Here is a 12,322-nt window from a genome sequence, read left to right on the forward strand (position 1 = left end):
TCTCCCCAACGGGGTGGGCCCTGAGGCTGGCTGCGGCGGCGCAGTGATGTCTCTTGACGCCCATTGGAAGAGGGGCTGTCTGCACGGTACTGGCGGTTGGGATTCAGTGTGTGCAGAGGCGGCGTTGCCGTCACGATCTGTCAGCACCTTCGCGTGCGCGCGTGACTCCTCCCCCACCCCCGGGTACAGAGCCCTGTTCGTTCTGCCAGCCGCTCCCTGCGGGGGTGCTCGCGCCAGGCGCGAACACCAGCGGCTGTTAAATATGGGGCTCGTGAACCTGACGCGGCTGCGAAAGCGGGCCGAGCACGGCCGGGAACGGATGAAGCGGGCTCTCCCCTGCGCCCAGCCTGCTGCTCGCACTGAGCACGGGGCCCCGGGAGGCTGTTGGGTTGATAGCGCAGCCATGGCGCTCGCTCCCTGTTCCCTGCCGAGCCGGGGGCGCTGGGGCCACGCTCCCCTGGGCTTGGCAGGGCTGCACGGCAAGAGATGCAGGACGGAAACAAGGAGGCCGCGGGCCTGCCCGAGGAACGGCCGGAAAACTAGCGCGCCCATAGCGCCATGGGAGCGGCTGGTGCAGGGGGAAGCCGGCTCCGCCACTCCTCTGTCCGTAGCACTTCAGCGGCGGGGGGATTAACTGGTAGCGGAGTGTTTAGTGGAAAGAGCTGCTGCTTCTGGCGGGGGCTAGGGAGCGCTCCAGCCGGATACCAGAGGCAGGCTGGAGTGGTTTTGATTAGGCTTCTGTCATGCTACGTGGAATCCCCCCTCTCAGGGAGCCTGCCTTCTGCTCCCCCATGTGTCAGCTCTGTCAGAGCCAGAATAGCCACTTCCAGCCAGTTCTTCCCATGCTCACCACCAGCTCCCCGGTGGTTCCAGCTGGGAAAGTGGCCATTAGTGGGCTGAAAAAAAAGTCTAATTATAGCTTGCCCTTGGCAGGAATGTCCTTGTCGCTCTCCCTCAGTGCTAGAAACCCTTCGCCTGCCACAGCGCTTCTTAACAGGCTTCCTTCAGACTTATTCTCAGATTCAGATTGTCAGTCTCAAGGGCTTTCTCTGGCAGACCTGCCATTTGTTGGGGCAGTTTTGGTCCTGCAGTTAATTGTAAGAGCATATGCTATCATTTAGATATCAGCCTGATTGTGCCTCAAAACAACATTTAATATTTAAATGTTAGCGCTTTCCCCAACTATTAAATGTGGGTGCCAAAACATGCTAGCAAAATCAGAGGCTGAGCTGAAGTCTTTTTAACTCTGAGTCAAATTTGGGTGCATGCCTACATTTAGGCAACCAAATGAATGTGGCCTGATTGTCAGAGGTGTTGAGCAGCTAAAACTCCCATCAATCTTGGTGGGAGTTTTGGGTGCTGAGCATCATGCAGAATCAGATCACTTATATTTAGGCACTTCAATGAGGATGAAAGTGCCTAATTGTCGGCACTGTATTTGAAAATTTTGGCCTGTGTTACTTGCTGAAAGTTACATATTAGAGATCAAGAGTTTACAGTTCCCAGTCTCATGATCAGAATATTTTGTACTATGCTTATTTACAAAGCAAGCTGTGAAAGAGAAGCGAGTAATTCTCAGGATAATGGGAACCGGAGTACTTGTGGCACCTTAGAGACTAACCAATTTATTTGAGCATCAGCTTTCATGGGTAGCCCATGAAAGCTGATGCTCAAATAAATTGGTTAGTCTCTAAGGTGCCACAAGTACTCCTGTTCTTTTTGTGGATACAAACTAACATGGCTGCTACTCTGAAACCTCTCAGGATAATGTATTCCTGTGACTAATAATTACACCTGTACCCCAATATAACGCTGTCCTTGGGAGCCAAAAAATCTTACTGCGTTACAGGTGAAACTGTGTTATATTGAACTTGCTTTGATCCGCCAGAGTGCGCAGCCTGTCCCCCTGAAACACTGCTTTACCATGTCACGTCGGGTCATGTTATATTGGGGTAGAGGTGTACTATAAAATCTTAGCTAGAAATAGAAACATGGTATGACCTGGAACAGAAATGGAGGGGACTGCCTGAAGGAGCTGTACTGCTATTTGATTTATGCATAATTGGCTGGTAAGTAGCTTGGAAAGTACCATGGTGTTTACACCAGTCTGCAGGTGCTGTGATACACAATTTTTTATTTAGAATTATTTGTTTGCCATGTGTGAATGGCCATAGGAATGTTATGAAAAAAACTTCTAAATGCTGTTTTAAATGAATGTGACTCCAAGATTCCTTCTGGAGAAGGCAGCTATGAGATAATTATAAGGAGTAAAGAAGCAAACAACTCTCATCTTCTGTTATCAGCCCAGCTGCAGCCTTCCTCTTATCAGTTCTTGGAAAAGTTCACTTCAGCCATGCTATGTCCCACACAAAGCTTGCCTTTTTATGCCGTTCAGACTAGTTCCACTGTCTTTCAGAAAGCCTTTTTCATTAAAGAAGCACTTATCAGAGCTGACACATAGAGAACAGAGCAGTCCTGGATATGATGGAGCTGTAGAAGGGAACTGCCCTCATTACTTTGCAACTTCATTTTTTCATCCATGTCATGCTCTAGTGTGGATCTAAGGTACTGATGTGACTTGATGTGACATTGCTTTTATCCCCTTTAGAGTTTGATTCTGTTCCATTTTGGTTACTCCCTCCAACCCCCCGCTCATTCTCCTCTATACATGCAGAAACTTTTTTTTTTTAACTTTGTGTTTCTTTAGCAGGTAAACTTTAACCCTTTTATTTTAAATCAGTGTATATCTCCAACCCTGACATTATCTAAAAAGTAGTTTTAGCACACTTTCTTTTGTTTATATGGAGTTTTTTTTGGAGATTGGCATAAAAGAATGAAAAGAGGTTTAGAATCTAAGTCTTATTTTGCCCTTAACTGTAGTGTTGCTATTACCCAAGACCTAAGTCTAGAAATGAACTGACTAGTTATCATTGTTATGACGCAGGAATGTTTTATTAATATAGATATATTTTCACCAAAATTTTTGCTTATGATATTTAGGTTAAATAGTATCTTTGGATACCAAGTCATTCATAAAGTGTCCTTGTGTAGAAACCCTAAACTTTAATTGATTTATAAAGTGGCTTTTTAATATTTTTAACTAAAGGACATGGATTTGCACAGCTCAATTGAAACACCTGATAAAGTGAAGGCTGATGCTCCTGTATATGTTGGTAAAGAAGAAGACATAAAACAGTCCCAAAGAATAACAGCCAGTGTCCATGACAGAGAAGTTGTCGTTTTCTACCATGAAGGGAAATTTTATGCCATGGACCGTCGCTGTTACCGTAAGATTGTTTGCATTCATCATCTTGGTGTTTATGTAACAATTTTAAAGTGAGCTAGTGTGAGTTTTGACTCCAATTCCATATTCCACTATGTTTCAGATGCAGGAGGTCCTTTACATCTTGGAGAGATAGAGGTACGTAAACATTCTAAAAATAACACACAATTGTTCAAAATCTTTATATTTTAATCCCAATTTTACATTACTGTCTCACTTTGGGCTAAATAATGTTCTTAGTAACACTGCAATAACTCTACTGAAATCAATGGGGTTACTTTGGATTTAAGCTGGTGTAGCTGAAAGCAAAATTTGGCCCTTTCTCTCTATAATGGACCACTCTCTTTAACAGTCCTTAATTATTCAATTTCCACAATGCCCCCAACTCCCTGGTGGCTTGAGGGACAGGAGGCCAAGTTCAGGTACTTTTTCATGGATTCATAGACTCTAGGACTGGAAGGGACCTCGAGAGGTCATCGAGTCCAGTCCCCTGCCCTCATGGAAGGACCAAATACTGTCTAGACCATCCCTGATAGACATTTATCTAACCTACTCTTAAATATCTCCAGAGATGGAGATTCCACAACCTCCCTAGGCAATTTATTCCAGTGTTTAACTACCCTGACAGTTAGGAACTTTTTCCTAATGTCCAACCTAAATCTCCCTTGCTGCAATTTAAGCCCATTGCTTCTTGTTCTATCATTAGAGGCTAAGGTGAACAAGTTTTCTCCCTCCTCCTGATGACACCCTTTTAGATACCTGAAAACTGCTATCATGTCCCCTCTCAGTCTTCTCTTTTCCAAACTAAATAAACCCAATTCTTTCAGCCTTCCTTCATAGGTCATGTTCTCAAGACCTTTAATCATTCTTGTTGCTCTTCTCTGGACCCTCTCCAATTTCTCCACATCTTTCTTGAAATGCGGTGCCCAGAACTGGACACAATACTCCAGCTGAGGCCTAACCAGCGCAGAGTAGAGCGGAAGAATGACTTCTCGTGTCTTGTTTACAACACACCTGTTAATGCATCCCAGAATCACGTTTGCTTTTTTTGCAACAGTATCACACTGTTGACTCATATTTAGCTTGTGGTCCACTATGACCCCTAGATCTCTTTCTGCCATACTCCTTCCTAGACAGTCTCTTCCCATTCTGTATGTGTGAAACTGATTGTTCCTTCCTAAGTGGAGCACTTTGCATTTGTCTTTATTGAACTTCATCCGGTTTACCTCAGACCATTTCTCCAATTTGTCCAGATCATTTTGAATTTTGACCCTGTCCTCCAAAGCAGTTGCAATCCCTCCCAGTTTGGTATCGTCCGCAAACTTAATAAGCGTACTTTCTATGCCAACATCTAAGTCGTTGATGAAGATATTGAACAGAGCCGGTCCCAAAACAGACCCCTGCGGAACCCCACTTGTTATACCTTTCCAGCAGGATTGGGAGCCATTAATAACTACTCTCTGAGTACGGTTATCCAGCCAGTTATGCACCCACCTTATAGTAGCCCCATCTAAATTGTATTTGCCTAGTTTATCGATAAGGATATCATGCGAGACCGTATCAAATGCCTTACTAAAGTCTAGGTATACCACATCCACCGCTTCTCCCTTATCCACAAGACTCGTTATCCTATCAAAGAAAGCTATCAGATTGGTTTGACATGATTTGTTCTTTACAAATCCATGCTGGCTATTCCCTATCACCTTACCACCTTCCAAGTGTTTGCAGATGATTTCTTTAATTACTTGCTCCATTATCTTCCCTGGCACAGAAGTTAAACTAACTGGTCTGTAGTTTCCTGGGTTGTTTTTATTTCCCTTTTTATAGATGGGCACTATATTTGCCCTTTTCCAGTCTTCTGGAATCTCTCCCGTCTCCCATGACTTTCCAAAGATAATAGCTAGAGGCTCAGATACCTCCTCTATTAACTCCTTGAGTATTCTAGGATGCATTTCATCAGGCCCTGGTGACTTGCAGGCATCTAACTTTTCTAAGTGATTTTTAACTTGCTCTTTTTTTATTTTATCTTCTAATCCTACCCACTTCCCATAAGTATTCACTATCTTAGACATTCCTTCAGGCTTCTCAGTGAAGACTGAAACGAAGAAGTCATTGAGCATCTCTGCCATTTCCAAGTTTCCTGTTACTGTTCCTCCCTCCTCACTGAGCAGTGGGGCTATCCTGTCCTTGGTTTTCCTATTTTGAAACAAATAGTTTAATATCTTTTATTATTATTTGGCACTTACTAGACACACTTACTTTATAAAACACTGACAGCATGCTTTGTGTTTCCACATCATAAAGAGATGTGGTGTCTGTCAAAATGTGAGTAAGTAAAAACATCTCCAGTAACACTGTTGAAAATAAAAATGGATATTTATTATCTGGAGTCAGAAAGAATCCCTGTCATCTATACACACACACATCCCATTATGATAAAGTATTGCCAGTTAGGGGAATTATGGGTTTTCCTCTGAATCTTAGGATCTTGCCCACTGTTGGAACCAGGCTACACTACCTGGATCAGTAATCTGATTTGGTATTCCAGTCGCTAGTTTTAAAAACAGAACCTGCTGTTCCTAACACGGCAGTACAGGGTATTACAACTAGGCCACAAAGCTATGTGTTGGTGTAGAGATTTTTCATAGGGAAGAGTAAGATTTCAGTGTCTTAATTTTTTTCCCAGGATATCAATGGACAGCCCTGCATTATTTGCCCTTGGCACAAGTATAAAATTACTTTGGCAACAGGAGAAGGCTTATATCAAGCAATAAACCCTACAGAACCATCAGCAACACCAAAATGGCGATCAAAAGGAATAAAGCAAAGAACTCACAAGGTTACTGTAGACAATGGAAGTGTTTATGTGACTCCTTCGGACTTATCTATCAGCTGTGACTCTGATTACTATGCTGATAAGTACAAAAAGACTGGAAGTTCTGATATGAAAAAATAATGGACATCCTGAACTTCAAAATCAATGGCCATTATGCAAAATACCAGTGTCTGTGTAAAAGGCATTATCGGTATCACAGAATATGCAAATTTTTTCTAGATATTAATATAAAGAAATACCAGTGTTAATCTTCTTATTAAAGCATTAAGTAATGTAGAAATGAGTAAGATCATAAACAAGTTCAAGACCCTCTTTAGAATGAATTAGCATTGTGCCAGTGCAGTTTTATATTTGCCGTTAATAAAATACGAGTTTAATGTATGTACATTAGCCTAGTTTGTAATATTTGAAGTGTTAAATCTTCTATTGCTAGGGTTAGTCTTTTAAGCTTTAGGAGGAGGAATATAATAATGCATTTCATTAGTTTAGAAAAACATCTTTAAATGTTATAACTATCCATTGAAGGACAGAATTTTTTTAATATGTTGAAATTATTATAGTTCTAAACTACATAATGTAATTGGGAGATTTTTTTTAATGTTATTTGCAGGTCAGGAGAAAAAGCTGTTGTTTTATCATCTTAACGCATAGGACCAGAGTTTCATAAAATGAGGTACAAAACACTTGTGTGTTGTGTTGTCCTTCTGCATGTTTACTTCTCTGTGTGCAATTACCTCAGTTCTGTTCTAAATAAGTACTTGTGTCGCCATCATGGTAGTGTCTGAGTGCTATTACAATAGTCAATTAACCAACATGACAAACGTCTATCACATGTGAATTCTGTCATCCTTTCCTCTGGAGGAAAATTGGGTGTGCAGTGTAGGATTTTGTTTTTGGATTATTTTAAAAATGTAAACACTTATCAGAAGGTATCTTGGACAAAGCAGTTCAGAGAAGTGTGTACCTAGTACTTGGATCAGAAAGTGGCAGTTTGTGATAGAGGCACTGGAGCAGTTCATTCCACAGTCTCAAACTAGTCCCTGAGAAAGCTGTGCCTCTTCGACAGATGAGCTTTACTCATATGGTAGAAAGTCCCATTATGCCTGAAGGTCAGAGTTCCAGCACAGTGCTTATCCCAGAGCTTTAGGTGATTTTTCAGACACTCTAGAGTCAGGCCATTCAAGATAGGGACCAAGACCTTGAACTTGATTCAATATTCTAGGTGAAGTTAGTGTAGAGAGGGGAGCACAGGGCTGATGTGCTTATGGTAGCCAGTGTTATTGAGATGTGCTGCAAAGTTCGGTACTAGTTGGAGTTTCCTAGGCATTGAAGACTTCAGGCCCAGGTATATTGGTGAAGGTGTGAATAACTGAGGGCAGGTCATTGTCTGTCTACCAGAATGGTACGGAATCTCATAGTCAACTGGATCAAGTAGAAAGCATTACTCACGTTTCGTGTTATGCAAAAGCTTAGCATTATTGAGAAATCCAGGAACATTCATAAACTACAGATTGACTTCACCAATTAGGAACATATACCTTCAGTCAAAGGAAGGTATTTGCACTGTTTCTGGAAATTCTTTATAGTGCTTTTCTCTGCTCACCAACATATTCTTTATCTTGCTCAGCTTCTGCTTCAACCAACTGTTCATCCAGGTGCTGATCTAATCAGAGCACTGGGCCATCTTTGTTTTAGTGGTATAGTTAAACCTGGTGAAGACTGGTGTGACACTACACCCCATATTCTTCAGAGAAATATTGTTATGATTATAGCATAACTATGTTTCTTGCAAGATAAGGCATGTGAGATCATTGAAAAGGTTATGATTTACTGGGCTGCTACAAACCACCTCTGACTCATGGCAGCTTTGATACTGCAAAGTCATGTGATTGGCACCTGATACTGGACTCCATGATAGAATACCAGTATTTTTCCAGTGAGGGTGGTGGTGGCAGTGGGAACCACACCAGAAAACAAAGGATTCATGTCATATTTAAAACCTATTTAAGGCTGAGGAGTGACTTAATAAGCGTTCATTCTTCACTGAATCCCCACCCAGGATGACTGCAGAAAACATCTAAAAAAGAGAATGTGTGTGGGGAGGATTGAACCCAGTCTGGGAAGATGTCTGGCCTGTGAAAAATGCCTGGAGTTTCAAGCTGCAAGCAAGAGCAGTTTGCCTTCAAGAACCTCTGCAATCTGCCCAAAACAATATTTAGAGTGAGAAACTACTACTTGTAACCAGGTTTTTGGTATCGTAAGCTTATATTGCATTTTTGTTTTATTTGCTGGGTAATCTGCTTTGATCCCTTAAATTTGCAATCCTTTAGATTTTAAAGTGATTATATCCTTTGTAGTTAAACTTGTTTTTCTTTTCTCCAAAGCTACTTTGTGGAATTCATAACTGGAGGGGACAAAAGTGTGTGTCACTAAGAAATTTAAATGCTATAGAACATGGCACTAAAAATATTCATAGTAAGGCCCTCAGCCACAACTGTTCTGAGGGACATGGCTACTGAAAGAAAAATCTAGCTAAGGAACACTGAAGACATTAAGCTATTTGTACTAATTATTTTATTAACAAATAGAGAATGTAAATTCTGTATATGTTAAGTGTCTTTGTTTAAACATTCAGTGCACTAACAGAGCTCATAAGTCTGTTTGAGCTTACAGTACTTAGTAGTGGAACTGATCTTGATCCAGTGCAGAATGTAGGATGTGAATGGTGCTCTTAGTTGAATCTTCAACAGGAAATTCAGAAAATACGTGCTTCTCTGGAGAGGGTACAGCGTAACTTGCTAAATCTTCATATTTGGAGAATACATCTTTTTCTTCCTCATTCTTAGCTTTTTCTCTTGAGGTCCTTTCTTCTTGAACAATGTATTTTATTTTCCCTAGTACTGTGTTAATAGAGACTGCCTACATACAATAAAGATGGAGTTTAGTTGAAGAAAACCATAACTTGGAGTTGTTTGTTTCAAATATACAAAATAAAGGGTACTTATATTACTGTCTGAAGTTTAATACATACCAATATCTTAGTAATAAAGGCCTCAGTTCTTTGGAGGTGCTGACCACTCTGGCCACAATCCAATACAGTTAAGCATATGAATAGTCCCAGCAAAGTCAGTAAGACTACATATGTGCTTAAAATTAAATAGAGGCTTAAGTGCTTTTTGGATCAGGGCTACTGTGTTTAGCACTTCATAGGATCAAGCTTTTATACATCAACACAGTAGCCGCACATTTTGTACAGTTGTAGCTAAATGAATTTGCTAGTAGCGTCAATGCCATTAGGTCTATCAAACATTTAAACAATTACTATTACATTCTGTAGGATAAATGTGTATTACTATAAATACTAACAACAACTAAAACCTCTCCAGCGCATCATCAAGGATCTACAACCTATCCTGGAGAACGATCCCTCACTCTCAGACCTTGGGAAACAGGCCAGACCTTGCTTACAGACAGCCCCCCAAATCTAAAGCAAATACTCACCAGCAACTACCCCCACACAACAGAAATACTAACCCAGGAATCAATCCCTGCAACAAATCCCGTTGCCAACTGTCCACATACCTATTCAAGGGACACCATTGTAGGACCTAACCATATCAGCAACACCATCAGGGGCTCACCTGCACATCTACCAATGTGATGTATGCCATGTACATTGGCCAAACCAGACAGTCTCTACACAAAAGAATAAATGGACACAAATCAGACATCAAGAATTGTAACATTCGAAAACCAGTAGGAGAGCACTTCAGTCTTCCTGGACACTCAATAAGACTTAAAAGTGGCCATTCTTCAGCAAAACAGACTTCAGTGAGAAACTGCAGAGCTGGAATTAATTTGCAAACTTGACACTAAAGTAGGCCTGAATTAAGATCAGGAGTGGCTATGTCACTACAAAAAGTAACTTCCCCTCTGATATTCACCCCTTCCTGTCAACTGTTGGGAATGGGCCACATCCACGCTGATTGAATTGGCCTCGTTAGCACTGACCCCCCATGTGGTGAGACAACTTCCATTTTTCGTGGGCTGTATATTTATACCTACCTACTGTATTTTTCACTCTACACATCTGATGAAGTGGGTTATATGCCCAAATAAATTTGTTAGCCTCTAAGGTGCCACCGGGACTCCTCATTTTTACTTGCAATCAGTTCCTCTATTAAAGGTCTGCTCCTGCTCCCACTGAAATCAGTAAGTTTCACCCTCCACTGACTTATGTGTCAGCAAGTTTGGCCCCAAAAGCTTATCAAATGGCAAGAAATCCAACATTTTTGATGACTGACTTTACATCTTATCAACTCAAATGTACCTGACTGAAGGATGTCACTGGAGTCCCACTGTTAGTTACTTCCACACATTTGGTGTTCTCTCATGTCTATTGCTGAAATTTGCATCAAAAATGAACTCTATAGTGAGGTTATAGAACGAGGTGTTTACAGAAAAGGAAGGAAGCCACAGCAGTGTAACGTTCCTGTGGAATTAATTTGCGTTCAAACATTCTGTTGTTTTTGTCCTACATTTGGGCCTTTGAAAGTTGAGCAATATGCACTCAACTCAAAAATATTCCAACTTTATACATTTGTCACAAAATAAGACAATGTTTTATTTCCTGATTTAAGATAATATTGCTGACAGACCTATAGTATAGGACACTAGAAAATACTAATGAGATTGTAGCGACAAGAGCTGGAAAAATACTGAAAGATACATTATGAAACTTCTGCTAGACCAGTGGTTCCCAAACTTTAACAACCTGTGACCTCCTTTCACTAAAATGTCAAGTCTCACAAACCCCCTCCTAAAAATGAATATTTCCAGGGATTTTCTCCTTTACCTGCATATAAATTATAAAAGCAGTGATCTTGGAAATATAAAATTGGTTTTTATGACATTACGCACTATTTATTATTCATTATTATTGATCAATACAGTATTTTTTTACATTATGAAAATGGCAACACTTTTCCAAGTTCTCACTTTCATAGCTTGTATCACTTTGAATAAGCCTGTTATAAGACAGGGCTCCTATGTTTCATCAAGGAGTATCAAATACCTTCATGCTGTTTCACATCTAAGAAGCCAACTCAAAGAGTTCCTCCTACACAAGCATTCAGGTCTTGAGCAGTCCAGGCAAACAACGCATGTTACAACAAAGCTTAAAACTCGTTCTTTATAATAATTTAAAAAACAATGCTAACTGCCTAGTTCGTTTTAAAAACAGCAAAAAATATCCACCTCCCTTTCCATTTCTTATAAGGAGTCTTGAAGTTTAAATCTCCTCAGTATGATAGACATGCTTGCTTTGATCTGTTTCCTGGAAGTCCAGGGGTGCCAGGCTGCTGGCCCTGTGCTGCCCAGGGTCCCTAGGGACAGCTCTGTCCACCATTAGGTATTTTTTTCCAGAGAACCCCCTGTAACATTTTGCGAACCTCAGTTTGGGAACCATTGTACTAGACAAATACTTCATCTTTCTTATATCTGCTTTTTATTTTTCAGGCGTCTAAACATATAGGCAATTGATTATAATTAAGCAATAAGAAACTGAACAGGTCCTGGAATAGAACATCTAGCAACATATTTGGATGTGCAAACCCAGTCCTGCCAGTTCCCAAGGTACCTTGAGTCCCATAGAATTAAATGAGAATGAGAGCACTCAGTTCCTTGCAGGATAGGATGGAGCCTGTAATGAGTCAAGTAGGGAGCTATGCTGTAACATGCTGAATGTCTCTTGGAAAGAGCTGGATGCTCTTAGATCCCATTGCTGGAAGTGGGTGTTAGCACTCAGCACTTCTCACAAATCAGGTTTTATGTGAAGTAGAATGGTGCCTCTGCTCCCTACAATGTGTAAATAACCATCATTCTGGATATCTTAGGATGCCTGGAGTGGGTTAATTTTGTTTAAAAAAATTATTAGAAAATATTTATAGTGTAGTAGTACCCAAAGACCCTGACTGGGATTGGGTCCCCATTGTGTTGGATGCTATACACACCTAGAAAAGATGTAATCCATGCCCCGAAGCGTTAACAATCTCAAGACACAAACAGATACAGGCCATACAGGGGAAAAATATATTAAGTTGATATAATCATTGTAGGTGGGTGGTGTCAATAACTTGAAACTTGCCATTATACGACCCTGTTTTCAGCTGCTTATATTTTTGCCAAACTTTAATTGTTAGGGC

General features: G+C 40.8%; 2 protein-coding genes across 8 annotated transcripts in view; one reads left to right on the forward strand and one right to left on the reverse strand.

Annotated features, from left to right (window-relative positions):
• Positions 1-11,753, forward strand: RFESD (Rieske Fe-S domain containing). 7 transcript variants are annotated; one of them, XM_075067110.1, is made up of 6 exons: positions 2,109-2,565; positions 3,124-3,287; positions 3,387-3,421; positions 5,970-6,122; positions 6,730-6,792; positions 11,637-11,753. In XM_075067110.1, exons 1-5 carry the CDS (start codon positions 2,540-2,542, stop codon positions 6,784-6,786), a joined length of 435 nt encoding a protein of 144 aa, XP_074923211.1. In that variant the 5' UTR covers positions 2,109-2,539; the 3' UTR covers positions 6,787-6,792; positions 11,637-11,753. The 7 variants fall into 7 exon arrangements, 6 of the variants coding, with proteins under 6 accessions (XP_074923208.1, XP_074923209.1, XP_074923207.1 ...); XM_075067109.1 differs by lacking the exon at positions 11,637-11,753 and adding an exon at positions 8,179-9,080; XM_075067107.1 differs by lacking the exon at positions 11,637-11,753 and adding an exon at positions 1-86 and having other exon boundaries at positions 2,417-2,565; positions 5,970-6,802.
• Positions 8,796-12,322, reverse strand: part of SPATA9 (spermatogenesis associated 9) — a 19,618-nt gene continuing 16,091 nt past the window's right edge. Inside the window, exon 5 of the mRNA XM_032798716.2 lies at positions 8,796-9,038. Within this exon, the coding sequence (XP_032654607.1) occupies positions 8,796-9,038 (243 nt within the window). The remainder of the gene's footprint in view (positions 9,039-12,322) is intronic.

The sequence above is a fragment of the Chelonoidis abingdonii genome, chromosome 6 (assembly GCF_003597395.2).
Source record: "Chelonoidis abingdonii isolate Lonesome George chromosome 6, CheloAbing_2.0, whole genome shotgun sequence".
NCBI classification, from domain to species: Eukaryota; Metazoa; Chordata; order Testudines; family Testudinidae; genus Chelonoidis; species Chelonoidis abingdonii.